At 43.3% G+C, this 27895-nt stretch overlaps 2 protein-coding genes and 1 non-coding gene across 7 annotated transcripts in view; 2 read left to right on the top strand and 1 right to left on the bottom strand.

Moving 5' to 3' along the window:
* Window positions 1-27895, top strand: part of LOC142006876 (ras-related protein Rab-30) — a 182062-nt gene that overhangs the window by 89174 nt on the left and 64993 nt on the right. Inside the window, exon 1 of one of the 3 annotated variants that reach the window (XM_074983404.1) lies at window positions 14045-14429. The exons of the other annotated variants lie outside the window; for them this stretch is intronic. Within the exon in view, the coding sequence (XP_074839505.1) occupies window positions 14268-14429 (162 nt within the window). The 5' untranslated portion in view covers window positions 14045-14267. Of the gene's footprint in view, window positions 1-14044; window positions 14430-27895 lie in introns of those variants that run through there. 3 annotated transcript variants of the gene reach the window in all.
* DDIAS (DNA damage induced apoptosis suppressor) lies at window positions 261-13816 on the bottom strand. Of its 3 annotated transcripts, none has more exons than XM_074981325.1 (6): window positions 13698-13816; window positions 11501-11545; window positions 10268-10396; window positions 8008-8169; window positions 5935-6052; window positions 261-3109 (listed from the first exon to the last, which is right to left on the bottom strand). In XM_074981325.1, the coding sequence occupies exons 3-6, from the start codon at window positions 10378-10380 to the stop codon at window positions 548-550; spliced, it is 2955 nt and encodes a 984-aa protein (XP_074837426.1). In that variant the 5' UTR covers window positions 10381-10396; window positions 11501-11545; window positions 13698-13816; the 3' UTR covers window positions 261-547. The 3 variants fall into 3 exon arrangements, with proteins under 3 accessions (XP_074837426.1, XP_074837439.1, XP_074837433.1); XM_074981338.1 differs by having other exon boundaries at window positions 13694-13787; XM_074981332.1 differs by lacking the exon at window positions 13698-13816 and adding an exon at window positions 12042-12228.
* LOC142007736 (U6atac minor spliceosomal RNA) lies at window positions 5193-5320 on the top strand. The gene has a single exon (XR_012644012.1). It is a non-coding gene; the product is annotated as a U6atac minor spliceosomal RNA (small nuclear RNA).

Genomic DNA, 27895 nt, shown 5'->3' with positions numbered 1-27895 from the left:
GCCTAGTTCTAGTCTTGTCATTCGTTGTTTTAGAGTGGAATTTATTCCCTCCTGTGATGTATTGATAATAGTCGCAAAAATAGCAAAGTCAGCCATCTACGAAAGGAATTCACTGGAAGCAGAAACCAGGGCCCATGTTTTAAACATGGTAGGAAAAATGTGCAGTCTGAGGGCTCTCTCTGTGGGGAAGATCTACTTATTAGCTAGATAAATCTTTGCTTGAATAGGCTTGGAAGGTGAGGTTGTGTAGCCTATTAATGTTAAAATTTTATTTCACATTTCATAGTTAAGTCATTTCATCCATAATAAAATAAAGTGACTGCCATTCCCCGTGTTCCCTACCCTCTGTAAAGGACAAAAGTCTTTGGAACATGGCATTATTCATCTAAACAAGACAGATACCAAGAGACATATGAATAATTATGCTTTTTTTAGAACAGTCCTTTTTCTTCTCTGGTAATACTGGAACCCTTTCAACAAATTAAACAAAATGACAAAAAAGTAGCATGCTTCAAGATGAGGCTTTTTTCCCCAAAAAACCACACACTCAGAAATGGTATTTTTCTTTAAACAGTTCAGGAGACCAGCTAACTGCTTCATCCAATCCAGTCAGTAAATAAGTTGCACATGACTGGCTCTTCTTGGTTTCTGAGCAGGCACAAGTTCCAGAGGCCTCATCTTTTGGAAGTAAGGCATCAGTTACAGGTATAGGAGCTGTTGGAATCCTGGCATTATTCATAGAATTTAATTTTCTGTTTTTTAAACATGTATCAGTTCTTGGCTTTCCATTATTGGCATTGTTTTCAGAAATAGTTTTTTGATCAATGAATTTGAACATAGCTGGGCTCCCTGCTGGCAACCCCACTGTTTTTAAATTGGAGAATGAAATCGGCTGTGACAATTTTGTTGCTGAAGGAGGGACCCATTCTTTAGTGTCATTCTCTGGCCATTCACTGTTGGTAGATTGCTGCTGTGGAACAGATTTATTAATGGTTGTGTTATTTGATCTTTTGCATTTAGGGAACTTGCTGGTAAGTTGTCTTAATAAGGTATTTTTAAAAGAATACCTAGCCTGTTTACATCTGCAGTGGATTTTGGTAGGACTTTTAGATGTCAATTTAAGGATAATTGAGTCTCTGCCCCTCTGGGATCTGAATTTTTGGAAAGGTCTTATAACAGGAGTTGACTGTGAAGAAGGAACAAAGTTCTGGGTAGCTCCTAGATCAAGTTCTGAATCGTAAAGTGAATAAGTTAGAGGTGTACTGTGTTTACTAAAAAGAAGTGGTAGGTTAGGTGAGGAGCTGTACTCTGGAGAGCTGCAACCAACATCTAATGGACTGAGCATTAATTCAGATGCTCTGCAGCGTGCAGTCAAGACATCTTCCTGTGCAGAAAAGCTGGGAGACTTATTTGAAAATTCTATGAAAGTTTTTCTCTCTCTGGTACTAGCATCAAAGAGGTCAGCAGAAGCATTGTAGCTGCTAGTGGGGAAGTTGGCATTCTGTAGTAAGTCATTCTGGTTTATAGCTCTAACAGTATTTTCTTGCAATTTAGTTAATGGTTTTAATTCTCTCTTCAACATATTTTTAGCTTTGATAGGAATTGCTGAATCACAGCCCAGCTCCTGAGAGTTTGTAAGATCTGTTCTTGGGGTTAGTGGATAACTACTATTTTCTTTATTTTCCCAGTCAGCTGTACAGCCATCATTAAGGGAATGTAAGCGGGCGGGTTCCTCTCTCCATTGTTTATACAGGCTTCCTGCCTCTTTCATAGTACACTGAAGGCTGGTGAAAGAATGGGCATTGTTCGAAATTTTAACATTTGCTTCTCCAGATTGTAGAAAACTACCCTGTGAAAGAGACATTTTTGCTGTAACTGCTGATGATTGAGACAGCACAAGCAGAGGTGAGTTAGGTATAAACTCCGACTCTTTGCCTCCTTTAGTACTTGTAGATAAAATGCTGTACAAAGGCTCCCACTGTGTTACAGGACCACCTATAGGAGTTAGGTTTGACTGATGGCAGGAGAGAATATGATCTTTGCAAATATTTGGATTCTCTGCTATTTGTGGGAATCTCCCTGTTGTACACACTGCCTGCAAATCAACCACCACAATGTCTTGCCTACAAGATGTTCTGCTATGATTTTTGTCTAGCTCACCTCTTTCTTGAGGAGAACATTTATGAACATCAAAACCTACTGGGGATATGGTGCTATTGTTTTCAATTCTGGCTAAGAATTCATTTAGACTTTCAGAGAATGGCAACTCGTCCCAAATCATAGGGTCATGCTGAGATGTTCCAGCTGCACTTCCATGATTGGGAGAGACTGCTGAGGAGCAAAATGAATCATCTTCTCTTGGGTAATGAAAGGAGTTCCAAGAGTTTTCTTGGAAGTGATCATGTCTGCTGATAATTTCAGGGCAAGCATATTTTATCCCCAAATCCAATGGGCTTTGTAGCCATCTGGATTGGTTCCTGTCAGGTGACCATTCTCTCCTTAAAGAAGAGAAGCTCTCTTGTTTTCCATTTGCTGTGACTGTGACTGACTGACTAGGCAGTGAATCAATTTTGTTATCTTCCTGCTCACTCTTCTCATTCACAGAGTTGCAGAGGTGCAAATCTTGTATGGTTTGGTTCCTGAGGCTTAAGTAACTTAGTTCTGCAGAGAAATGTGGGTCCTTTGATTTACCCTGTTCACCAGAAATCTTTCCCAGTTCTAAAGATGAAGAATCTTCTGCTGTTACCCAATCAACAGATGAAGAAATTAGGCCAAAGGACTGCTGCCAGAGTCCTGGAAAGCTCTCTCGGCCACTTGATGGAACAAAGCTTGAATTGCTGCCAGAACTACACAAACTGCTAAGCTCACTGCTAGGCTGATCTATTCCAATTAAAGGACAATCAGGTCGATGTGAGCTGCTGTGACTGCTTCTGAAATAAGCAGATTGCAGGAGCCGACGGAAGTAGCCGATAACAGTAAAGCCGGCAACAGCAGCACGTGGCAGGAAGATCTGGCAGGCTGTAAGATCTCGTGCGAGTCTATTAATTTTGGAGCAGTTTTGCAAAATGTTGTCAGAGACAAAGTGCCCTCCATCATGGTTTTCAGAACTCTGCAAAAGAATGAATGATGTTTATTAGTATAATGATGATTTATATGGACATGGGGGAATGTTAAATAGAACCAGAAAGTATACCAGTAAGCATGAGACCTTCCAATATGCTTACTGGCTTTCGCTGGTGAACTTTATCCATGGTGGGCTGGAGCAGCCCTGGCTCTGGTGGGACCAGTGGGCTGGGCAGCAGGCCTCAATTTGAAACAGTTATCCAATTAAGCACTAGCATTTAACCATCTTAATATCCCTACTGAGCACAGCAACATTTTAATAGAGACTGAGAACAAGAAAGGTCCAAATAAGCCTTGTCCACAGTTCATTTTAAAGACTCTTTTTTTTTTATCAGAGTATTTGGGGAAAGAAAAAAAAACCTGCTGTCCCTCAGCAGTATCCCCTAGCAAATGAGTCCTACTGAAGTGTGGCAACAATACAAAGAATCTTCAGGGTGAATTCAGTAGGAAATCTGAGGAGAAAAGACAATACCCGGGCAGAAGAAAAATTGCTTCACTAGAGAAAGCCACTATGTGAAAAGGAACGTATGGCATAATTGACTAGCTGGCCACTAGATACCAGATAACTTCCCTTCAACCATGAAGTACCGAGCAAAGTTTGAAGCAGGGTACCCTGAGACATGGGGGGAAAGTGCAGGAAGGAGTGTTACTTGGACCCCCTTGGTTAAGTATAAACAGTGCTGGAGTTGTAGGGCCAAATTATCAGAGGAGCCACATCTGAAATTCTATTTGCCCCCCAGCAATATCAAGTCACTGAAGGTAAACTGCAGGTGCACACTGAGAGTCATTCTTGGAAAAAGAACGACAAAGTATGTAGCTCACCGAGTACTTAACACACCAGTAGTGGCAAGGCAATGCCATACCTGAGCAACTGCCCAAATTATAGTTACCTGCAAGTTTACAAAATGAAAACGAAAATTTGTGTCAGAGAACTCAGAGACTGCAGCTCTGCTTGTGGTGTTTCCTCCTCCCAACTGTGCCAGTAGGTATAGTTTAAAAGAGAGTAATGTATGCACATAGTATTGGTGGAAAGTACAGACTGTGGAATGATTCACTGATTCCAAGTCCAGAAGAGGTCCTTCTAATAATCTACTCTGACCTCCTGAATAGCACAAGCCATATAACTTTCTCAAAATATTGCCTATATCAGGTATTTTTGAAAAACATCCAGTCCTGGGTGGGTCAGTGATGGAGACTCCATCATGAAATCTGTAAATTGTTCCAATAGTTAATTACCCTCATTGATAAAAATACATGCTTATTTCCAGTCTGAATTTGTCCTTCCTGATAGATTAAAGAATGCATTATTGAATATTTGTTCCCCGTATTGCTACTTACAGGCTAAAGTAATCCCCTTCTGTGTGAGTTTTAGTTTTAAAAGGGCAGAGTTTAGTACTGGTGTTTTGATCAGGGAGCATGTGCAGATGGTGTACACAAACACTCCTTAAACACCTGCTTAATCTCAGACACCAGGGAGATGTGTGACCTGTGGATTAACTCCCATCACATCTGTGGGAGTGGGAGCTAGTCGATATCTCTCAGGATTTAGTCCACACATTTCAATCTAGTTTAACGATACCTGAGATTACACAGATAGAAAATGTTTAAAATTAAAATACAACCAACAGCTGGGAGGTTTCTAGTCAACTAACAGTTTCTAGTGGTATCTCCAGATCTGTGAAGACTTCTATTAAAACTCAAATGCACAAAGGCCTTGTTAGGGCAGGCACTGACAGGCAGCAGTTATAGTAATATGTTTTGCTAATTTTTTTAACACTTAGATACTGCATAATAATCAGTGCTAAACAGACATATTTTGATGGGAAATTGAGAGAGACAGAGTGAGAGAGAAAAGTTACTCTATCATTAAGCAGTACCCATTTGGGAGATGGGAGACCTCAAGTTCAGTCTCTTGGCTCCAATGAATAAATTACTTATAATAAGTGGACTGGCTTCGTCAGGGGAGAGATATAAGAATATCCCATGGATAAGTGATTTGAGTACTCTCCTGAGAGGTGTGGGATTTGAACAGAGCTCTCCTTTCTCCCCATTAGGCAGAGGAGAACTGAATGTTGTATGAAAGGAGAGAAGATTAGCACTCCCCTGGATAAGGATGGAAGAGGTCCTAGTGGCCTTTACAATATGCATATAGTTAAGGCATTGTTACTTACATCATGGCATCTAACAGAGCTTGTGGGGGAGGGATAGCTCAGCGGTATGATCATTGGCCTTGTAAAGCCATGATTGTGAGCTCAATCCAGAAGTGCCATGGCTGCTGAGCTGGGATATTTTCAAAAGGGGACCTCAGTTTATCCAAAATTTGATTTACATGTGGTTCCCCAGGAACACAACCTGCGTGTAAGTCGGGGTTTTACTGTATCTGGATATCCAGAGAGAGGAAACAACGCAAATCCTCAGAGGCAGAAACTTAGGTGTTAAAGGACTCTTTACCCTGCAAAAATAGGTGCCAATTGGTCTTAGATACCTACAATATTAGCAAGTAGCCAAGTGGGGGTTCTACAGATGGCAGGGGTTTCTAAAATTTGAATTTAAGTGCCTAAATTTGGGATTTAAGTTGCTAAATACCGTTATGGATCTCGGCCTTTCTAAAATTACATGGACGCTTAACAGCAGAATTGAGAGTAGACCACAGGTTTGATTCCTTGTTTTATATCCTGCCCCGTCACCTTCTCAGCTGGATATTTCAGTACGTGCTGCTCTAATACTGTCAGTGTGGAAACATATCAGAGATTGTTTAGTAGAATTCACATGATTCACCTGGAACCAAACAGATAAAATGTGAAAAGTTACCTTCACTCCAAATATAAATCTTCTCCCAACGAAACAAGTTTTGACTGCTTGAACTAACATGCTTGGAGAGGCATTTCTGTCCAGCTCTCCTGATTCTTGGTTAAAATCTTGAATACACCTTGAATGAAGAAAATTAAATGTCAAGCACTGGCATGGGCACAAAAAGCTGTAAATAGTATTTAAATTAGGGCACCCATGATGAAGATAGGCTGTTGGGTTAGGTTGCTGTGCTACATGTATCATGAAAAGATCAAGTCAGAGTAGGAAGTTAGCAGTGATCTGCAGAGACTCAACTGTCTTATTTTCAGATCTTCCTTACTTCTCTTTTGAATACACATGTAACTAGAAAACTGTATCAAGTAAGGAAAAAATGGCATAAGCAAAAAACTACATAATTTTGTTTTAGGCCTGGTCTGAACTCAAGTTTTACAACTGTTAGGGGTGGGTTTTTACTTTAGTGATAGATAGACCAATAACATCCAGTGTGGGCACAGTTATACTGGGATAAAGGTGACATCCCTGAATAATTAATTCCCCTTCTGGCATGGGAATAGCTATACTGGTGTTGAACACCTTTACAGTAATATAACTTTCCCCACAGAAATGGAGGTAAGAGGGTTGAGCCACTTCTCATGTAACAGTATAGTAAAAGCAGTCCATTGTGCTACTGTAGACAAGGCCATAAATTCAAGCTACTAGCAAGCCTGAAGTATAGAAATTGCCTCAGACCACACTGGTAGATTTATTTATTTAGAGAAAGCATTAATGATACATTATTCTGCTGTGATATAACACAGATGGACAGAAGCATACGTGTACCAGACTGAACCAGGTGCTATACCACAAAGCCCTGGTGTAGACAATGCTGTGGTGATGGGAAGGCTTCTCCCATCAATATAGCTAACTCCCACTCAGTGAGGTGAGATACTTATGCCAATGGGGGAAGTTCTCCCATCAGTATAATAAGTGCCATTTCAGCACTAAGTGTAAACAAGCCCTGAGACACTATGTGCTACCTATTCATATATACTGCTGATAAAGGAACTGGAAAACATGGAATTGAAGCGTGAGAATGGCAGTCGGTAAGAAAATGGTACCACATATTACATTAATGATGGGCCCTATGTGATGGACATTTGCCTGATTAGGATAAGAAGCAAGAATAATTTCCAAACCATTCAGAATGTAAGACAAAGCAACCTGCTTATGTATGCAAATAGAGAGATGGAGAGGTCACATGACTCTCTTGAAGCTGGGGAACAAACTGTAAGTATGTGTTATTAGAGAGTTAGCAAAGGATAATTCTCTACCTAGTGAAGTTATTAAGGTACTTTTTCAAAAACATTTAGCTTTCGTCTGACTCGGCTTCTACTGGTCATGCATAAAGTTCTCATGAAATTAAATTCCACTCTAAAGTGGTTTTATAGTGGGGGAAAAAGCCTTTGCTTGATGGCTAAAGGGTGAAGCGTATAGGGCTGGTAGTTGAGTTCTCAGTAGCAAGCCTGCAACTTTGGAATTCACTTCATGTTAAATGCAAACCCGATCACTTCACTGAAGAGCTATAAGACAGTTTCCCAACTTCAGTGTCAAAAAAGCAAGAGAGAGACATGTCTCCAGTGAGATCTGAAATCATCAGACAAAACACTTTTCTTCTGATTGATGTTGAAAAGTGTGTGCAACTCTGAGGAAGGTATGCTATTTAGGAACCTGCTATCAGACCAGGAATGGTCACATATGACAAGGCACATAAGGGATCAAACTCTAAATGCAGCATGAACTACATGTTTAATGTCTTAACTTATGCCTTTTAAAGCACTCCGACACAATGCTGATAGGTGTCAAATACATGCTTGAAACAAGTGAATATTTTCCTAGGTTGTCCCCTACAAATAAATCACTCTTTACTCAGATCAAATTGTTAAGCCAGCTTATTGAGGAATACCACCTAGATACCTGGCTGGCAAACTGTTCTAAGACAATACTGAACCATGAATGGAGACACAGACATATACACCCCCTCTAGATTGTTAGGTTCAATAAAAGGAGATATATAATTAAAAAAACATCCTTTACCTCTGCAGACTTTTTGCTGTGACCCCAAAGAATGGATCTAAAGAGCTTCCAAATATGGTGATGTCAAACAAATCATCAGTGTCAGCAACTTTTAGGCACAACCTATACCTGTAGTGTGCATCTTTGGCTTCACCCGTGCAGCCACATTTTAGACAGTTAAACCTGATAAGACAGTAAGAAAAAATGAGCGCACGTTTTTGTTAACTGATGGCACAGTATGAATTTCCATCAGCATAAATCAGAAATACAATTTTTTCTTATCCTTTGTTTTTTCAACCCCTATCCTGCAATAAGCTTAATAAAGGTAGATTCTTCTGATCACGCAAAGCCCCACAGACTTCAGTGAAGCATTTTTTACACATTTAGTAAATAGAAGCGTAGTAGAGACTGCAGGAGAGGCTGGGTTACTTGAATGGATCTTTTGTTGTTGTAGGGAGGAGTGAGTGGGCTTTGAAACTCCTAGCACAGCACTTTTTGTATTTCATTGTTTGTTGTGGGGTTTCCTCTTTGCATTTACTCTAGTACCTACAGTACCAGATAAGTCAAACAAAGATAAGAAGCCCCCAGGAGACATCATAAGCTTCCACCACCTATCATCTCTTCAATATCTGATATTATGAATATACAGATACTTGCATCTGTAGATGGAAATTGCTATAAGCTGATTCACAGGGCTCTACTTCCAAGAACCACAGGGGCCAAATGATAATAATGTAGTGCTGCCGCTCTCAGGAACCAGTGCCCTGCACTGACAGCTCCTCCCAGCCACGTAGCTGTGCTATCTCCAACAGGTCTGTACGACCCCAAAGAGGAGAGGACATTGAGGGCAGTACATCTGCACAGCTAGGAGGCGCCTCAGGCATGGGTTTCTGGATCTTTCTGGCCACCTCACTTCTTGGGAACAAACTTAAGTTAAGCTGAGTTCCCAATAGACTGCGTGGTCACACAAGGGCTCAGAGCTATCACGGGGAAATGCCTCTGCTGCTGGTCCCAATGCAGAGCTGTTCCAGATGTGCAGTGGCTGGGGGACAGATACCCTAACCCCTGCTTCAGGCCAGACTCAGCATGGTCCTGTTGCAGAGGCTAGTTGCACCTGGCCCTGAGTTTCTGTGCTGGGGGTAATCTTTCCCCAGGACAGCTTGCATCCCCTTCACCTCCAGCTCCACCTCCCTTATGCAGCACATATGACATCCTCACAACCCAGCCCTGAGCCTCTCCCACACACCCCAAATCATGCACACCTGGCCCCTTCCCAGAGCTTGTACTCACCAGCCAGACACCTCACCCTCCCACAGCCAAGCCTTGAGGCTCCTTCCACAGTCTTAACCCCTTGGCCCAACATGCCACCCACCATCCATGACCAGAAAGTTTTGTGACATGCACCAATATAGCTAACGTGTGTCACATCACCTCCATATTGCTGCATAACAAAATTAATTCTACAACTAGATATAAAAAATTAGAGGAAACACTGGAGTTGACGTCCATGGATAGACGTTTGTATGCATGCGTGGCTTTAGCTATGATGAAATCTAGCTTCATGAAGCTGGATGTCTTTAGTTTTTATGGAGGTCATTTTCAAGTGCTTCAGAATCTCAGTGCCCAGGGTTCACCAGTACATCAGTCTGGGTGTGCCATACATCAGTGGCAACGTCATGATTTCACAGATCAGTGGTACTTTGTGATTGACATATGTTACATGAAGGATGAGTAGGCATAATTTGTGCACTAGCTAGATACGAGGTGAGAAGAAGTCATGTAAAAGGACCCAATGTTACCAGGAGGAGGACAGGATTGTCTTCAGTCATAGAATGAGGAAAGTCAAAAAGATTCATGAAGTCACATTAAACTGAAGTTACAACTTCCAGGAGAAAGCATATATATGTGCAGGATGGAGCCCATAGTTTCTACTGGCATAAGAAAGTAGCAACTAATCAATCTACACTTCAAGAATCTTATAGAAAAGTACACTATTATGTGTGTAGTGCCATTTATTCTGCTATGTTATTTTATTCTTTCAAATCCCTCCTTTAAAAAAAAACCCTCCATTGCAATAATGCCTACAAGAAGCTAACAAAATTTAGGCTGAAATCATAGTCCTTGACAAGCATCATTTTTTCATTGTGCTTTTCTGTCTTTTGTCTCATCTTATACTTACATTGTAAACTCTTTAGGGCAGGGACTGCTTTTGTACATAGTACCCAAAGAGTGCTAGGTGCCTCCCAAATTAAAAATCAGCAATACCCTAACATGGACCTACCTCTTAGAATCTAGTATTAGCTTAGACAAACAGTTTTGACAAGAAGGGTAGACAAAGCTGGAATTCTGGATAGAAATTATAGAGGCAGCTAATAGTGTTCTCCTGCCATTCATGTATTCACAGCGTCACCTGAAAAGAGATAAACCTGATGAGATTCCCATTTATGAAATGATAACACAAACTGCATTTTCTTAAAAATAAAGCTTTTGGGTTTTTTTAAAATGTAGTGGTCTTTACCCCTGTTAGCCTCGGGGTAGCATTTACTTTACTGCTCTTTGTGAAACAGAAGACAAAAGCTACTTGTCTGCTAAAGAGACACACTTAGTAGTTTTTCAAATGAGGACTGCAAAATACTGTCATATTTGAAGAGGTAGTATAACTATGCTTCAATCCAGCTTTAAAGCAAAATTGCTCTGGACTCTTTATATCTTAAAAACAGAAATCACAATATGGGGTTGTAAGTAGGGATGTAAAATCCTGTTTAATTAGTTAACCAGCTAAACATTAGTGCTGAGGCTGTCACAGAGGGGGGTGCTCCTGCTGGGGTGGGGCAGCCCTGCCTGTGGTGGGCTCTGCAGGGCTGGAGCAGCTCCCTGCTAGCAGAGGGCTGCTTCAGCCCCTACAAGTTAACCATTAACATCATCCCAAGTTATAAACCCAAGATATCCACCTCACAGTGTTTGCATGATTGAGTTGAACTTCAACAGTGAGAGATGTAGATGCCAGGCACTCAGAAAAGCAGCAGATTGTTCTTTCAATTGAGGATGAAGAATTGAGAATTCTATATTTTGATCCATCAACACAGACCAGCACAGTGCACCACTAAAAGCACAGGTCTGCCCATGTAGTGCCAATAGCAGTATGAGGAGCTCAGTATTTTCCTGTTTTTTTCTGCAGAGTTACCCGGGTAGCTTGTAGTTAAAACACAGAAGGCATCTCTGTGATAAATCTAACTCTATTTTCCTTCCGAGCAGAGATTTGGCACTTGTGGTTTCCGTCTTGTATTTCACCAACATTCAAAAATGTCGGTCAGCTGTTTTGGACTAGTACACTGTTGCTCAGGCACTTTACTCTCAAAGCCACTGTTTTCTCAGAGGCATTTAACCATTCATATATGTTTCTTGCTCTACAGTTTGTTTTTTTAAATGTAAGGACCTAAACCACAAAGCTTCAATTCTGAAGCTATAGAGCACTCATTCATTTTATAGTGAGACAATGTACAGAAACATATACCTTTGACAGTGACAGTTTTGCCTGTGTGGGTCTCTCAAACAGCAACTGGGGAGACAAAACAAAAGTGATTGCAAAATTAAAGAATTATTAAAAGGACATTTACAGATAAACCCCTTCAAAATACTTCTAACCTGAAATCAAACCAAATTAATGGCTTTCTTTAAAACATTTCATCACGATAAACATTTTTAATCCCCTAGCACAACACTTGGAATTTTAATGTTTCTATTGTAAAGGCAGCAAAAGCAAGCAGTGCTCTTTTGAAGCTACACCGTGGCACATTTTGACTGTATTTACATGGCCATGCTCCACAATGGGAAATAAATAATGTCTGACACAAAACACAAGCAAAAAAGCAGTCCCATAGCACTTTAAAGACCAACAATAGAATTTATTAGGCGATGAGCTTTTGTGGGACAGACCTGCTTCCTTAGATCTGAATTTTCCAAAGCTCAGCACTTAATAAATTATATTGTTAGTCTCTAAAGCTGAATCTGTGCTGTCTTCCCCACTTGATATATAATTTGAACATTCCACGTACCAAACTGCATGGCTGTCCTGGATGACAGAAGGGTCATCTTGGGGAGGCTTATGGAGGAACAGTAAGGATATCAATGCCAGGATAAATATCAGAGAGGTAGCCATGTTAGTCTGTATCTTCAAAAAATAACAAGTCCTGTGGCACCTTGCAGACTAACAGATATTTTGGAGCATAAGCTTTTGTGGGCAAAAACCCGCTTCATCAGTTGCATGAGTGAAATGATGAATTATGATCTGATGAAGCGGGTCTTTGCCTATGAAAGCTTACACTCCAAAATATCTACAGAGAGGAAGCCGTGCTAGTCTGTACACTATCAAAACAAAAAGCAGTCAAGTAGCACTTTAAAGACTAGCAAAATAGTTTGTTAGGTGAGCTTTCGTGGGACAGACCCACTTCTTCAGACCATAGCCAGACCAGAACAGACTCGTGCTCTGGCTATGGTCTGAAGAAGCGGGTCTGTCCCACGAAAGCTCACCTAATAAACTATTTTGCTAGTCTTTAAAGTGCTACTTGACTGCTTTTTGTTCCAAAATATCTGTTAGTCTATAAGGTGCCACAGAACTTCTTGTTGTTAATGCCATGACAGGGAAAGCAACAGCTGCATTCAAGGCTCTGTCCCATATGGAGTTCCCAAATAATATCCGTGAAGATGAAACTGCAGATCTTCAATATAAATGTGAAGTGTGCGCTCCTGTACAGATGTGAGATCTGGTGTACTAAAAAGTCTTCCAATCACAAGCTACAAACATTGATAAACAGATGCCTGAGGTACATGCTTTACATTAAATGGCAAAACTTTGTCATAAGTGAGCAACTCTGGAACAGAGCAGAGCCACCACTTGATGTTCAAATCAAGAGAAGAAAATGGGATGGCTAGGCCACAAGGGAACCCGCAAGGAAAACACAACAGAGGAGGACCTCAGACAACGAGGAAAAGATCTACTGAGACTGAAGGACAATAACTGGGTTAATCCTGGAGCCAGCTAGTTTTGTCCCAACACAGAGTGACCTGGAGGAGACATGTAGACGACCTATGCCGCATCTGGAATACAAAGGTTTAAGTCAAGTCAAGTCTTTAAGGTGCTAGAGGACCGATTTTTTGCTTTGTGAAGCTACAGACGAACAGGGCTACCCCAGCAACGTCGGGCACGGCAATGATGCATGTTTACAAGCACCACAGCTGGTCCTTTGATTCACAGGAGGTAACCTTAATATAGACTGTAAAGTAGCAAAAAAACCCAAACACCACTTCTGCCTAACCTGGCGCTCCAGGCAACCATCTCCTCCACCCATATGGTGGCCAGAACCATCTTCCCTACCGCGTCCGGCGCTGGTCCCGGGACGGGGCGCCAGGCACCTAACCTGTGTGTGGCGGGGGTTAAGCGCGAACATCTGCCGCTCCGGCGTCCGCGCTGCAGGGGAGGGGGCGCAGCAAGGTGAGACGGGAGGTCCCTCGCCGGCAAAGGCCGCGTGCCGCGAAGGCGACGGGGGAGAGGGGCAGAAGGGCCGTTGCTAGGCTGAGCATGGGCAGAAACGCTGGAGGGCCGCGCGCAGCCCTGGAGAAGAGGAGACGTGACTGGAGAGTAGCGGCAGGGAGCGCGCGGCAGGCCGCTTATCAGACCGGGCAGACAGCTGGGGGCTGCCGAACTCACCCACCCACAACTCGGCTCCGGGAACAACTGGCCGCAGCCACCTTCCTGCTTCCGCCCAAATCCGCCGCGTCCGCACGGAGCCAACCGCCGCCTCCCGAGACCAGCCCGCGTAGCCAATCCCTGCTCTCGAAAGAGAACCGGCACAGAAAGCCACAGAGTCCGATCAGACAACCAATCACCACTTTGATACGAAGCAGCCAATCAGCGTTAGCCCTCTCTCGAATTCTATCCAGTCACTTCAGACCAGCGACACAGCCAATCATACCCAGGCCCGGAATCCAGGCTCGCCCGGTCCGCAGACCAATCGCACGGCCGCAGAGGGCTATGGCCCCTGCCCCCGTGTGCCTGACTGGGACCTGGGGCGAGTCCTAGGCAGAGATGGCTCGAGCCCTTTCCCTTTGCTAGGTTTGGGGGCGGGGCTCTGAGGGCCGCGGGCGGTCGCTCACCCTTCGCCGCACTTGTTCCCCGCCCCGCCGGGGTTCCCCTTATCGCTCTCTCCCGCCCCCAGCGCGGGGCCGGCACCTCTGAGGCCGGTATAAAGCGGGCGGCGCACGCGGTGCTGTTCGGAGCTGCTATGCTGAAGTTACCGGTGTTGCTGGTGCTACTCCGTCTGGGCAGCGTCTGCTGCCCTCCGGGGGCCCTTTCCGCCCTGCCCCTGGCCTCCCGGCGGGGCCCGCCCGGTAAAGCTCAGCCCCGCCCCGCCGCCCTCTACCAGGCCCGCTACTTCCCCCAGAAGGTAAGCGCCTCCGCTGGCCCCGCACAGACCGCCCGTCACCCTGGCCGGGAGTCCCGTTTGTTGGGCCCAGACCCCTCCGTCTCCTCGGATCCATCCGCAGCGTGAATGTTTGTGGGAGCTTCTACTGAGCATCCCCATCCCCCGCTGTCTGTGGGGCCGGCTCGGACCGCCTTCGTCAGCTTCTCTGGGGTCCGTGCTCACCCGCATCCCCTAGGTGCGTCGGTCCCCAACAGCTGTGCGAGCAAGACCCCTTCATGCTGATCACTCCCCACTCCTTGACACCAGGGCCTGAGATCGTCTGCCCCCGCCCCGTTATGTATGGTGTGTCTGCTAAGGGCCGTCTCGCCTTAGGTATAACAAGAAGGCCTGTGGCACTTTACAGACTATAACATATTTTGGAGCATAAAGTCTGTGCCCACGAAAACTTATGCTCCAAAATGTTTGTTAGTCTGTAAGATGCTACAGGACTTCTTGTTGTTCTCGAAGATACAGACTAACATGGCTACCTTTCTGATACTTGTCTCTTAGGTATGTTTCTGAGGCTGTGGCTAACCTGGGTCAATGGAGACCTCAGGCAGGTGTGAAAGAGGTTTTAAAAGTAGGTTTGCACAGCAGTGAGACATCTGTGGCTGACCCATGTCAGCTGACTCAAACTGGCTGTGCTGGAGCTAAAGGGTTGTGTAATTGCTGTGTATCTTTGCTGCAATTAATACACATTAGCTTGATCTCTGAGAGCCTGAGTCTGCTGGCATGTGCTGATGTGCGCTGCCTTAGAAATGTATGCTGCTGGCTCTGGGTGCTCTGTTAATCAGCTGGGTGGTACCTGAACCTTTCCAGCACCCAAGCGCTCAGCTGACAGGAATGCTTCCAGGGACCATCTTTTTGTTCTCTTTTAAATTCCCCGTTATGGGAGATTAGTCCCTGACTACTGCTGCTGGTGCCAAGGAAATGCAAACAAAGTAATAGTGGTGCATATTCTAGTGTGTGGTCTTACTAGATCTTTGAAAGAAATTCCACTCTTGTTCTCTTGAGATTTTAGGGTCAAGCCTGTATCTGACTGTATTAGGGGATTTTCCCCCCCCTCCTTTTTAAACTTCAGCATGGGGCATCATCAGTCCCAAACTACTGGCCTGTGGGTTCCTGCAATCTTATTGCAAATGAAAATAATCTCTTATAACTGTGCTGTTCAATAGAAACAGAAGGATCACCACAGCCCCCTTCCCTAACCCCCACAGAGCCAAACATCCTCCCCCTGCTCCTGCAGTACAAACTAGAGCCGTGCCACCCCTGGAGCCACATGGGGCCATGCCTAAAGCCGCGCCTGTGGCCACTCCACAAGCTGCTCCTGGAGCCATGCCATGAGCCACTGTGGGTCACAGATGTCAGGGCCAGTGGCTCCAGGCTCAAGCCTCAGGAGGAACTGCCACCGCTGCTGCCACATGCTTTTCCCACCAACTGGTAAGGGCACATGTGGAGTGGGCAGAGGGTGCTTCACGTGTGCTGCTCTAAGGAGCTGCATTTCGCCGCACCGCAGTGTCCAGTTCTTCACATGTAGCGAACAGAAAGCGTATTGGACAGCACAGTTTTGTAAAATGCTGGGTAACTGCTGTTCTCAGTAGAACTTGTTCTAATGTCTTAGTATTTTGCAGTTGAATGTAAAGCATCTGAATGATGCTCCTATTTACGTACAGGCCCACTTTGGATGTAAAAAAGCATTATCTCTGAATATTTAATATCTAAAACTAATAAAAAAAACATCATCAACAACTGTGGGCTCAGTGCCCGTTGGTGTCTGATGCATCCCTCGCTATTTCCTTCCATCGTTCCCGGTCCAGTGTGGAGTAGCTTAATTTCTGTAGACTAGCTCTGCACCAATCTACGACATCATCTGTTCATTCTCTGTGGGGGTCTGCTTCTCCTATTTGAGCTGTCCATTATACCACGTACCAGGGTCTTGATTTTGCGTTTGTCGTTTACTCTGCAGATATGCCCTAGTAGCTGTAACTTCCATTGTATAACCTTCTGCAGTAGGTTCTCCATCATCTGTATCTTTCTAAATAATTCCTCATTGGTGACCTCCTACATCCATTCTTTTCTCAGGTTCTTCCTCTAACAACTCCTCTTGAATGTCAATATTCTTCTCTTCAAACCTTTTGTTATTACCCATGTCCCACATCTGTACAACAAGCTGTTGAATACATGCATTTTCAAGATGCTCAGCTTTGCTCTTAAGCTAATTGCTTTGTTTTTCCAGATCTTAGCCATTGCCTCCAAACTCACTCTTGCTTTTGCTGTTCTAGTCACTATTTCCTTCTTACTGTCTAGATCATATGTTATGTTGCTCCCCAGATTGTGAATCATCTAAAAACTGTATGTCACTGTTTGAAGCAGGATTTGTACCTGAAGCTTGCCGAGAATCAATTATTGTTGAATACGCCCTTTGTACAATTGGGGAAGTACGTGTTGGCATCAGAAAGTTTAACATTAACTTCCTCTTTCTTAACCAATTTTCTTTCTTGCAATGAGGTTAAATGCAAAATGGTTATGTTGACAGGCACTAAAGTCCAGAATGTTGAGAAACAAGTCAAGTAAGACAAAGCAGTCAAGTAGCACTTTAAAGACTAGCAAAATAGTTTATTAGGTGAGCTTTCTTCTTGACCTTCCCCCCCAGCCCTCCACTCTCTGATTTGCTCACCTTGATTATCTTTTTCTGATTTGTCCTCGTTGCTTACTGTTTTTGGTTCTCTGTGTCTTAAATATTGAGTCTGTTCTTGTCTGGCTATGGTCTGAAGAAGTGGGTCTGTCCCACGAAAGCTCACCTAATAAACTATTTTGCTAGTCTTTAAAGTGCTACTTGACTGCTTTTTGTTTTGATAGTATATAGACTAGCACGGCTTCTTCTCTGTTACAAGTCAAGTAAGGCAGAAATTAATGTCGCTATGAGACTTTAAACTTGCATAGCTTCTTTGTTACATACTGTGTGTATCAGTGGCTGGTAAACTTATTGCTGAAAACTGAGCTTGGAATGTTCTGGCCTGGCACAATGATGGCCATGTCCTGGCACAGGTCTCTCTCTTTTTTCTTGCTGCCTGTTACTTGTCCATACTGTCCTTTTTCCCATCTTGTCTTTTGTTTGTTTACTTTTCCTCTCATGCTTATGTCTTTCTAACTTTTAGGTCTGGTCAACACAGGATTTTGAGTCAGTTTAACTTCTTGGACTAGGGATGTGACTTTCCTAGTGAAAGGGTTAGAGTGGTATACCACCTCGACACCTCTGTGTGTATGCAGCTATACCAATAAGAGGGTGTCTTATTGCCTCATTCCCTTCCCTTACAGGAATAATCTGTCATCCTAAGCATATTTATATTGGTATACTTACATGTATGAGTGGGGATGTGCTGCTTTAACTATATCTGTATAGTGAATGTGATACAATTTCTTGTTGTAGAGAATAAATTCTCTTTTTTTCAGGGACAAGAAAAAGTCTTGTGGCACCTTATAGACTAAGATATTTTGGAGCATAAGCTTTCTTGGGCAAAGACCTGCTTCATCAGATGCATGAGTTGCGGTGGGTGTGGTTTCACGGCTACCTCTCTGATACTTTTTTCTGGGGTTAGTTTTGATCCCATTCTACAACTCGCTGGAAGGCTACATATTGTCAGGAGTGTTCATTGAAGCTATCAAAGACTCAGCAACTAGCCAGAAGGCTACATATGGTTGGGTGTGTTCACTTCTATTATCCAAGGTTGAACTGAGTGTAATGGAAAGGTAGCAGTTGAACAAGCAGCTCCATGCTTATAACTCACACTTACATGGTGTGGCTCTCTCTACTCCTCAGTCAGTTGGACCTCACTGAGGTTTATGATCAACTACTAGTTTTGAGCTCAGAGGGGAGGGCTGGTGATGACAATCTGCAGGTAGCACCCATATATGTGTGAGCTACTTTTATACATCTGGCTGTATCAGAGGCCAAAATGAGTGCCAGACATGGGTCTCTCTCTAGGAGCCACCTTGCCATTCTATGCAGATTGGTAACAATGTTGCTATGTGTTGGGGGCTTGAGGGATGGAGAATCTGGACTAGTACAGCTTTCAAGACCTACAGTGAGCCTATACCTTCCCCTAAAACTAGTATGACACCTTTCTGTCTTCTGGGATCCCACCTTCTAGACTGGAAACACTGAAATGTGTAGTAAAGTACTGCAGTCCTTGTAAGAGCTTGTAGCCTTCACAGGGGCTATAAGGTAAAGGGCCAGGAACATAATGCAGAAACTTGAGACACATAGGCTTAGACATATAAGAATAACTTAATCAATTAGCAGGAGTGTAAGGAGAAATAGATTACATAGGTGTAGTTGCTTAATATAGTTTGTGGTCCTGGTGCCTGGGTGGGCCACGATGAGAATGCCAAGTCAAAGCGTGCTGCAAGAATAGGGCAGACCATCTCCAAGACTGGTGATTTGTTAGATTTACCAATCCTGTAACAAAACAGTTTCTGTAATACCACTCTGGTTAACTAGAAACCAAATAGTGTCCTTCAGGCAGTCCAGCGTTTGGCTCCCATCTAGATAGCAGGAATGTTAACATTTAACTGGAAAGCCTCACCTTGAGCGGATGAGTGTTATTGGTTGTGGTTAACGGGTGGAATAGCTCCTGCCTGTGTCGGCCTGTGGGAGGGATGGCCCCCTGCTGTGGATGGCTGCTCTGGCCAGTCTGGAGTGTCCCTGCCTGTGGCACACTGGGAACCAGGATTGCACAGCTTGGCCGGAGCGCCCTCGCTGCATAGTGTATCCAGGGCCACTGCAGATGGGGACTGCTCAGGCCTGGCTGGAGTGCCCCCACTCCATACAGGGATGCTTCAGCTGGGCCATAGCAGCCATGGCCCGCAGTGTGGGTGGAGGTGCCTCAGCACGGCTGGAGCAGCCCCTGTTCATGGACAGGGCTTTCCCATATTCTTCTCTCCCACACCCCTTTAATAGGTTAACTGGTTAAACCTAGCATTTAGCTGGTTAACTAATTGAACAGGATTTTATCTCCCTACTAGATAGCCAAGTCTAATACAGTGAGGGGTTACTAAAAACCTTATTCACCACAGAAGTTTTACCAACTTCAAAAGACTGGACACATTGCTCAACAATCTCACCCAGATGCACACTACAGCAAATCTTTATTAACTAAACATTAATGAAAGAGTTACATGTGGTTAAGAGATCAGTATACATGCATTTGTGGGTAAAGTCCTTAGGTCAGTTTCATAGCACAGATGGTGAGGCAGCTAATGTATAAAAGACTTTCCGGAATGATTTTAGAAGGTTATAGTCCAACAGGCAGTCCAGGTGCAGAATCTGTTCAAGTTCATAAAATCAATGAAAATGCCAGGGTAAACCTAGAGAACTCAGTATTATGATTTAGGCCTTCCTTGTTCAAATTTAAGAATACCTGAGATGGTGGGATCAGCCCTGGGGCTTTCCTTTGTGGCTCTCTGGAAAGCTGACAAGCCTCTGTTCACAGCGGGTCCTTGCTGGAGGAAAACTAAGCAGTGCAGATTGTTGCTTTGAAGCTAATTTTCTATTTTCTAGGCTGGGGTCTGGAACCAAAACTGAGGAAAAACCACTTTTTTTTTTTTTTTTTTTTTTCAAATTCAGGAGCTGCAATGCATGTGAATATGAGACGGTCTTTAATAAAGAACATCAAACCGTGCTTTTTGTATGCCTATTTTAAGAACAACACACATGCAGATTTGTACCAGTTAGAAAGCTTGTTAACCTTTCTCAGCCCCAAACTGCACCCCCTCCATCACCAGGCTGCGCCCCCTGTCAGCCCCGGACCCAGGATTAACCTGCCTCAACTGGCAAGTTCCTCCAGCTGCACATGCTGTTGCTGCTTCTACCCCCACCTCCTTCTCAGTGGGGCTGTGTGGCTCCAACAGGGGCAGACTCAGCTGCTCCTCCCCCCAACTCTCCTGCTCACTTCCTCTACCTGCAGCATGGGCAGCTCCCTGCTCTGCTGCGCTGGAATAATAGAACTAAATTTTATTGGTTCAGTAGATCTGGCTGTTAAACCAATTCGATTTAGTTCCATTATTTCAGTGTGACAGGGCAGGGCGCTGCAAGAGAAGTCAGTGGCAGTAGCGTCCGGAGCCGTAAGTGACTCCTTAAAGAGCCATATGTGGCTCCAGAGCATCAGGTTGCCGACTCTTGTCCGAGACATCCACAGGTGAATTAGGTGCATTCATTCACATAAGGCAAATAGCCAGTACTTCATTACAGTGTAGATAACTAAGTTGAAGATACTGTAGACAGTACTATCCATTTTCTGTAGTACAGTACTTTACAGCTTTGCTCTTAAGGTTAACTGAACCTTCCATATGCATAATACAAAATATTTTACGACATGAAAGGGAATTAGCAACTACCAGCTGCTTATTAGCTTTTACTTCAAATAAATGGGTTAATGATAGCTAATCTAGTATATTTCTTTGAAATTATCATTCAAGTAGACTGTATTGATTACATTTCAATGTCTGTTATGGATCATAACCAAGTGGGCTTTTCTGTCAATGTTCCGGAGTTAGCATAAGTAAACTATTAGTGACCTTAAACCCACAAAGTGGCATAACTTTGTTTTGCTTGTTTTGTAATAGTCACAAGTGCTGAGATTAAGGAAAACTGTTGACATGTAACTGCAAGAAGGCAGTTTGTACCATTTAGGATGTTTTGGAGAACATCAGCCTATGTATTGCTCCAAATACTCATAGTAACCCAGTCAATTTATATGCTTGTAAGTTTATACTAATTAATATACTAAACTTTAAGATCAACGTGAAGGCTAGGAAACTAAGACAAGACATAGGAGGAGCTACAGATAAGATCTGAAATTCTTCATTGTATGTATAAAACATTAGGTTTCGGTACAAATTTAATGGAACTGATGATCAAGATTATGATCAAGGTGAGATTACTCTGACTTCAATTTTTGTAGTTCCTGATGAGTATCATTGTATGGTATTTAGTAGCTTGTTTACTGGAGTAACTGTAGAAGGTAATAAGATGTCTGTCAGTTTTCTTTGATTCTTAGTGCTTCTCGGGGATTTGATGCATGTGTATGATAGTCCTTGCTTCCACCCACCGCACCATCTGATTCTATCTTTTACAGAATTCAGCAGCTTGTACTGATATAATCCATTATTTTAAACTGAAGCTTAAACTCCTTTCCAGCCTTGCTTTGAAAGCTCAGGTTCTCTAAATTCTGTCAAGATTGAGACTACTAACTTTACAAGGTTTTCAGATTAGTACTTGTAAATTCATAGAACACTAGAACTGGAAGGGACCTCAAGAGGGCATCGAGTCCAGTTCCCTGCCCTCTTGGCAGGACCAAACTCCATTTAGACCATCCCCGATTGGTGTCTGTCTAACCTGCTGTTAAATATCTCCAGCGATGGAGATTCCACAACCTCCCTAGGTAACTTATTCCAGTGTTTAACCACCCTGATAGGAGGTTTTTGCTAATGTCAAATCTAAACTTCCAATGCGGCAGTTTAAGCCCCTTGCTTCTTGTATGACAGTTTTCAAAATGTGTCCTTTTGAAATCAGTATCAAGGGCTGACTCATACAGGCTATAAAATAGGCACGCTGAGCCACTTCAATACATGTGTAATTGGTGGTGCTCTAAAACGGGTGTATACCACTCCTATGGGGCGCATGAAAGTTCAAAAGGAGGGTGCAGCAGTCAGGTCTGCCCTCTGCACATGGGCCCTCTACTGGCTCCTGCAGCCTCTTTCCAGTCACCTGCCCTTTGTGCAGCGCTCACTGCCTGCTTCTCACCTCCCTGGTCTCTGCCAGAAGAGAGTTGACTTCATTTCCAGTCCTGCCCTGCCCCCCAACAGGGGCCCTCCTTTGTCTCCCAGCAGCTTCTCTTGGCTCAGTTGCTCTGTGAGTGCGCCCTCCCCCACCGGTGGGCTAATCAGAATGTGTGGAGGCCCTGAGACAAGTGGCGGGGGCAGCTGGTGTGTTCAAGGCTTGATACCCTCCTGGGATCCTCCCCCAAACAACCCTCATCTCCTTCAGAGCACCTCCTGGAGCCTCCCAGCACCTGCTTCCTGATTGTCCCAGCCCTTTCCTGAGTGCAGCTCCCCCCCACATCCTTTCCTGTGGCCCTCCCACAGGTTGGGGGCCCCCAGCTAATTGCAGGGCCAAAAAGGGAGGCCTTATGGAAAAAGTTCGCTCACCTCTGCTCTAAAACAAATGTTTGTGTCCACAAAATTGCATGTGTGTAAAAAGGGAAATGTGCTTTGCAACTTTAAAAGTTTGTTTTTGTCAATGGAAGCAATACAACTAACTCAGTGCACAGCCTGTATGAGATGCTTACAGTGGCAGTGTTTACATTAGTCAGAAATGCTGCTAAACCTAGAAGAGCTGGGGAAAGAAGTACATTGGGGTCAGAATTGCAGAAGTAGGGAGGAAGGGGGTTAAAGGAAGAACAACTGGGAAAGAGAAAACAAACTGTCCTTTCAGCAGTAGTTCTTTCTGTCAGTCACAGAAGTTGTGCTGCCTACAAGAGGACTAACACCCATTCATGCTTAACGTGTTCCTTTCCCAGCGCTCCCCAAGACCTAGTTACAGTCTGGATTGTGATTCATTATGAAACCTACACATTCAGCTGGGGAAGCCCATGCATTCTGAGACCACCACCATGATATTCTGAGGTATGATTGTGAGCATGGTCAAATGATTAGATCAAGAAAGAGTGTCACAGTGTGACTGTCTATGTATCCAGTCACACCTGTGACTTTTGGATAAGCACAATTTTAGCTCTAAAGCTTTGTCTGCCCTAGGAAATTTTGGTTTTGCTAGGGTTTTATTGGGAGAGGAGGAAAAGGGGGTAAGCATGTTTTGTTTTTATTACTGGACCTCTAGTCAGCACTGTATTGGAGCAGAGCCTCATCGAGCTAAACATTGTACGCCAAATAAGAAACTGTCCCTGACCCAAAGAATACACTTTGAGTTGGTTTTCTTATTAAATACCTGCCTTTGTGTATGCCTTCACTGTGGAAGTTTCTACTAAAATTTCCCACTGATGGAAATGAAGTGTTGGGAAATTGAATATATGGAAACTAGTAAATTCTTTAAATTTATAACATGCTTAACCCTAAAATACCCAGTAGAAGCAATCACTGGGGAGAGAGAAACAGGAAGATAGCCATTGAAGGGTGTGATGCTTTATAGGTATTGTTTATGAATTCCACTGTTGAAGTATGTGTAGTATGGAGAGTAGTGTATGTAGTAATCCTTCTTACTGTTTGTTTGACTAGTACCTAAAACATCTTTCACTTCCATTTTTCATCTGCCTTTGTGAGAATTCAAACTCTTCTGTCAAATCTGGACCTTACCCCAGTCACTCCTGCCTTAGTCTTCCAGGCTGGCTTTTTGTTGTGCTGTGTGGCTGCTTTTGGCCATGATGATCATGGTGCATAAAACCTGCAGTAAGGCAATCTGCCGGACTTCAGCTTTTGCCATGTCAGTGAATACACGGAAAAATCGATCTTTCTGGGCTCAGCCATCAACTCTGGTACTCCATGCTGCTGTGTGGAGTTAGGAACATTGACATGAGCCCAAAGAGCCATAATCTACACCAGGGTGAGAAGTCGATCCTAATACGTCATTCTGTCAATGTTAATGATATGGCTAGAATTGTGTATCTGGGATCGACTTCGATCCCTAGTGTAGAACAGGCCAAAGACTATACATTCACCCCTCACTATACAAGCTCAGTTGGTTCCCAACTTTCTGTTCGTAGGCGAAAACTCGTAAGAGGGATGCTAAATTATCATTAAAATACATGTAAAAGTCTCTGATTGGTTCGTAGCTCTCCTAATTGCGGGAAGGAGTGGCAGCATGAAGCTTGAAAGGTAAATGAACCTTGGGGGGGAGGGTGTGTTGGAAAAGGTGCAGTACCTGTGGGGGATGCAGTGAGCTGGAGGGTTATGGGCCTGGGTGGGTATTGGAAGCAGGTGGGGCTGGGGTGTGTGTGGGCAGTTGTGGGTTAGGAATGTTGGGAGGGGGCCAGGTGGGGCTGAGGGTCTCCCCGTGCCCTGGCCAGGGACCCCATGGCTGGAACAGAGCCAACCATGGGGCTGCAGGTCTCCCCACGCCCTGGCCAGGGACCCTGTGGCTGGCTCGTGTAAGTGGGGGAAGTTCACTCTTTTAGTGAACAAAGGTATGTATTTATGTCCCTCATTTTAGCAAGTACTTATAAGTCACGTACTCGTTAAACGAGGCATGAGTGTATTATAACAATTCTTCAAGAACAACATTGGCTTCCTAACAATTTCTGGGACAACGTATGGGCTCCATCCATCAATCCCTATATTGCAGAGTCATGGTTACTTGAGAAACTCCCCCTTACAATGCATCATGAAGTCTAACCATTTCTTGATCAATATGTGTACTGCGTTCATAATTATGAAAATAAAAATGCCCGTATCCCCAACTCTGGAATTCTCAATGAAGTATGTTTTTTGTTTAGATTAGTGTCTGACCTGTTTTTAAACAGAACTCTAAAATATAATTTGGCACTACTGTTGCACTTCTATCCATAAATCTCAAACCACTTTACAAAGATCTGTGAGCAGTACTTCCATTTTAGAACTGATAAAACTGAAGCACAGAGGCAAACCTGGGGAACACAATGAATTGGGTGCTATCCTTAGGTCACACCCTTTTGAGATAAATACTTTTAATTCCAGTAGTCATGGTCCAATATTAAATTGTTGCCGGTGATGGCATCTATAGTAGCATGTGGAGAACAATTAAGTTGGATCTCTTTCATCACTGATAATACCAGTAGCCTCATAATTTTTTGGCAAAAGGAGAAAAAGTGCTTTTTTGAAACCCATTTAATGCTAATTAAAAGTAGTTTAATTGATTTTTAAAAAAGTGACCATTTGTGTCTGTGACAAACACTTGATTATCTAATTTAGTCATCAAGCAGTATCGGAGTATTTGGCAACAGTTATCCTGTGATTTCATAATGGGATTTAACCCAGAAGCTATTATTGAGAGACAAGGCTGCAAGGAAAAACAATAGGTCTTGTTCAGCAGATAGGTAAGTGTGGAAGTAATTGTTATAGCTTGTTAGTGAAATTTTATTTTTATGCACTGTATCTGTGGGCCACAATACAGACATCAACTTTTCAAAGTAAGCAGGAAACACTTAATTTCCTCACAGCTCACAGCCTCTTCCTGCAAGGCAGTAGTTAATACAGTAACTACAAAAGGTAGCAGTAATCACCACTGCCTCTTTGAAAATAAACACTTCCTATTTTGAGCACCACCCATTAACAAACTATAATAAGCTGAGGATGAGAATTGTGGACGACTTTGTCTTGATTAAAGAAAGCTTTAAAAGGCTAACCAATTGAAACTTTTTGAATTAGGAAAAAGGCCTTATATGAACTCCACATTTAATTAGATTCTAAGCTGATGTAGATCAGAATTGTTTTACTGAAGTCATTCTTGTTTATGCCACTTGAGGATCTAGCTCAGTGTTTAATGGGTCAAACCAAAATCTTGGATCTGAATTCTGCTGGTAGGGGTTCACAGACTGTCAGCAGTTCAAATTGTTATTTAATATCAACATGTTCCAAGATGAATTTTTTTTTCTCCATCTCCGAAAAGATCTAGACCAGCATTTCCCAAAGCGTGGTTCACAGCCCAGTACTGGTCCTTGTGGGGGGAAAAAATAACGGTCCTTAGGAAATATACAAATTATTGCACATGATCCTATTAATTTGGTACATTTTGTATTTTCCTGCATAATTAAAGTAATAACAGTAAGTTAGGCACTGAAGTATTTTATATCAAGTTTTATATTATGTACTGTTTTTATGAATAAATAATAAACAATGAATTTATTCATTTTTCATTTTTATATGCATTTATATCTTTGGGCTGCAAAAAAAAAGTACTGAAAAAAAAAAACAAATTCCAACTATATAAAGTTTGGGAAACCCTGATCTAGACGATACAGATGCTCGCAAGTGTGTCTGCAATGAGACATCATTGCCTTTAATGTAGACAATTTGCAGCTTATCCCAAATTGGCAAAAGATTAGAAACCATATGACTGCTTTTGAGTCTGCTTCAGAAGCTGACGATATAAAATTAAATGAGAGACATGGAATGTAACTGAAACAGTGCTTATTCTGCTTGATCCTTTTTGATTTCCCGTTTCTTCTCTGGGGTTATGTCTATACTATGAAATTAGGTCAAATTTCTTAAGGTTGATTTTTAAAGCACCCAGTTTTACAAAGTCACACCAGCACATAAAGTCAATAGAGTCCCCATTAGCACTGCCAGTTTTGATTTTGTCAGCAATGCATTGCAAGTACCTATCTCGCAGTTCCTGCTGCCCCATTGTGATGTGGGTTTCTGTCCCAGTGTCTGATGGGACAAAAATGTGCCTCAGATAGTTGTGGATAGGTTATTGGCATCCCATAGTGCACTCCTCTTCTCCCACTCCCCTTGGAAAGTAATGGCAAAAGGCGTTTTTGCGCCCTTTATGTCCATGCAGATGCCATTGCAAGGCTAGCATGGAACCTGTACAGCTTAAAGTTGTTGTGGCAAATGTTGTGAGTACCTTGTGCATTGTGCTGTGATATGTGCAGAGCCTAAGCAGCAGTGAGAGTGATGAAGACTCAGAGAAAGACCCGAACATATATGAATGTGAGACACTGAAGAGGAGGAATGGAGATTTGCTGGCTGCACTCGATGCATTGCACACAGTGGAGCACCATTTCTGAGGCCGTGAAACAAACTTAGACTGGTAGGACTGCATTGCTCTTCAGATACGAGATCAGCCGTGGATACAAAACTTTCACATGCGTAAGGCCACTTTCATGGAACATTACAAATTGCTTTCCCTCACCGTGAAGTGCAGTGATACCAAAATGAGACCTGCTCTGACAGTTCAGAAGCACATGGCAATAGCTCTGTGGAGGCTTTCAACTCCAGATAGCTACCAGTCAGTGGGCAATCAGTTCAGAGTGGGAAAATCTACAGTGAGGGCTGCTGTGATCCAGATAGCCAAGGCCATCAGTACCATTGTGCTACAAAAGGCAGGAACTCTGGGAAATGTGCAGGACATGGTGGACACTTTTGCCACGATGGCGTTACCAACTGTGGTGGGGCAATAGGGATGTGCATTGCATCTGTCTTGGTACCAGACCACCTGGCCACAGAGTATAAAACCATAAGGGGTACTTCTCCATGGTGCTGCAGGCATTGGTGGATCACAAGTGTCATTTCACTAGCATCAGTGTGGGGTGGTTGGGAAAGGTGCATGATTGTGCATCTTTAGGAACTCTGATCTGTTTTGAAAGCTGCACAATGGGACTTTCTACCCAGAATAGAAAATCACCATTGGAGACCTGGAGATGCCGCTAGTGCATGGTTTCCCAAACTAGGGTGTG

Source organism: Carettochelys insculpta, chromosome 1 (assembly GCF_033958435.1).
Source record: "Carettochelys insculpta isolate YL-2023 chromosome 1, ASM3395843v1, whole genome shotgun sequence".
NCBI lineage: Eukaryota > Metazoa > Chordata > Testudines > Carettochelyidae > Carettochelys > Carettochelys insculpta.
This window is presented reverse-complemented; position numbering and strand designations above follow the sequence as displayed.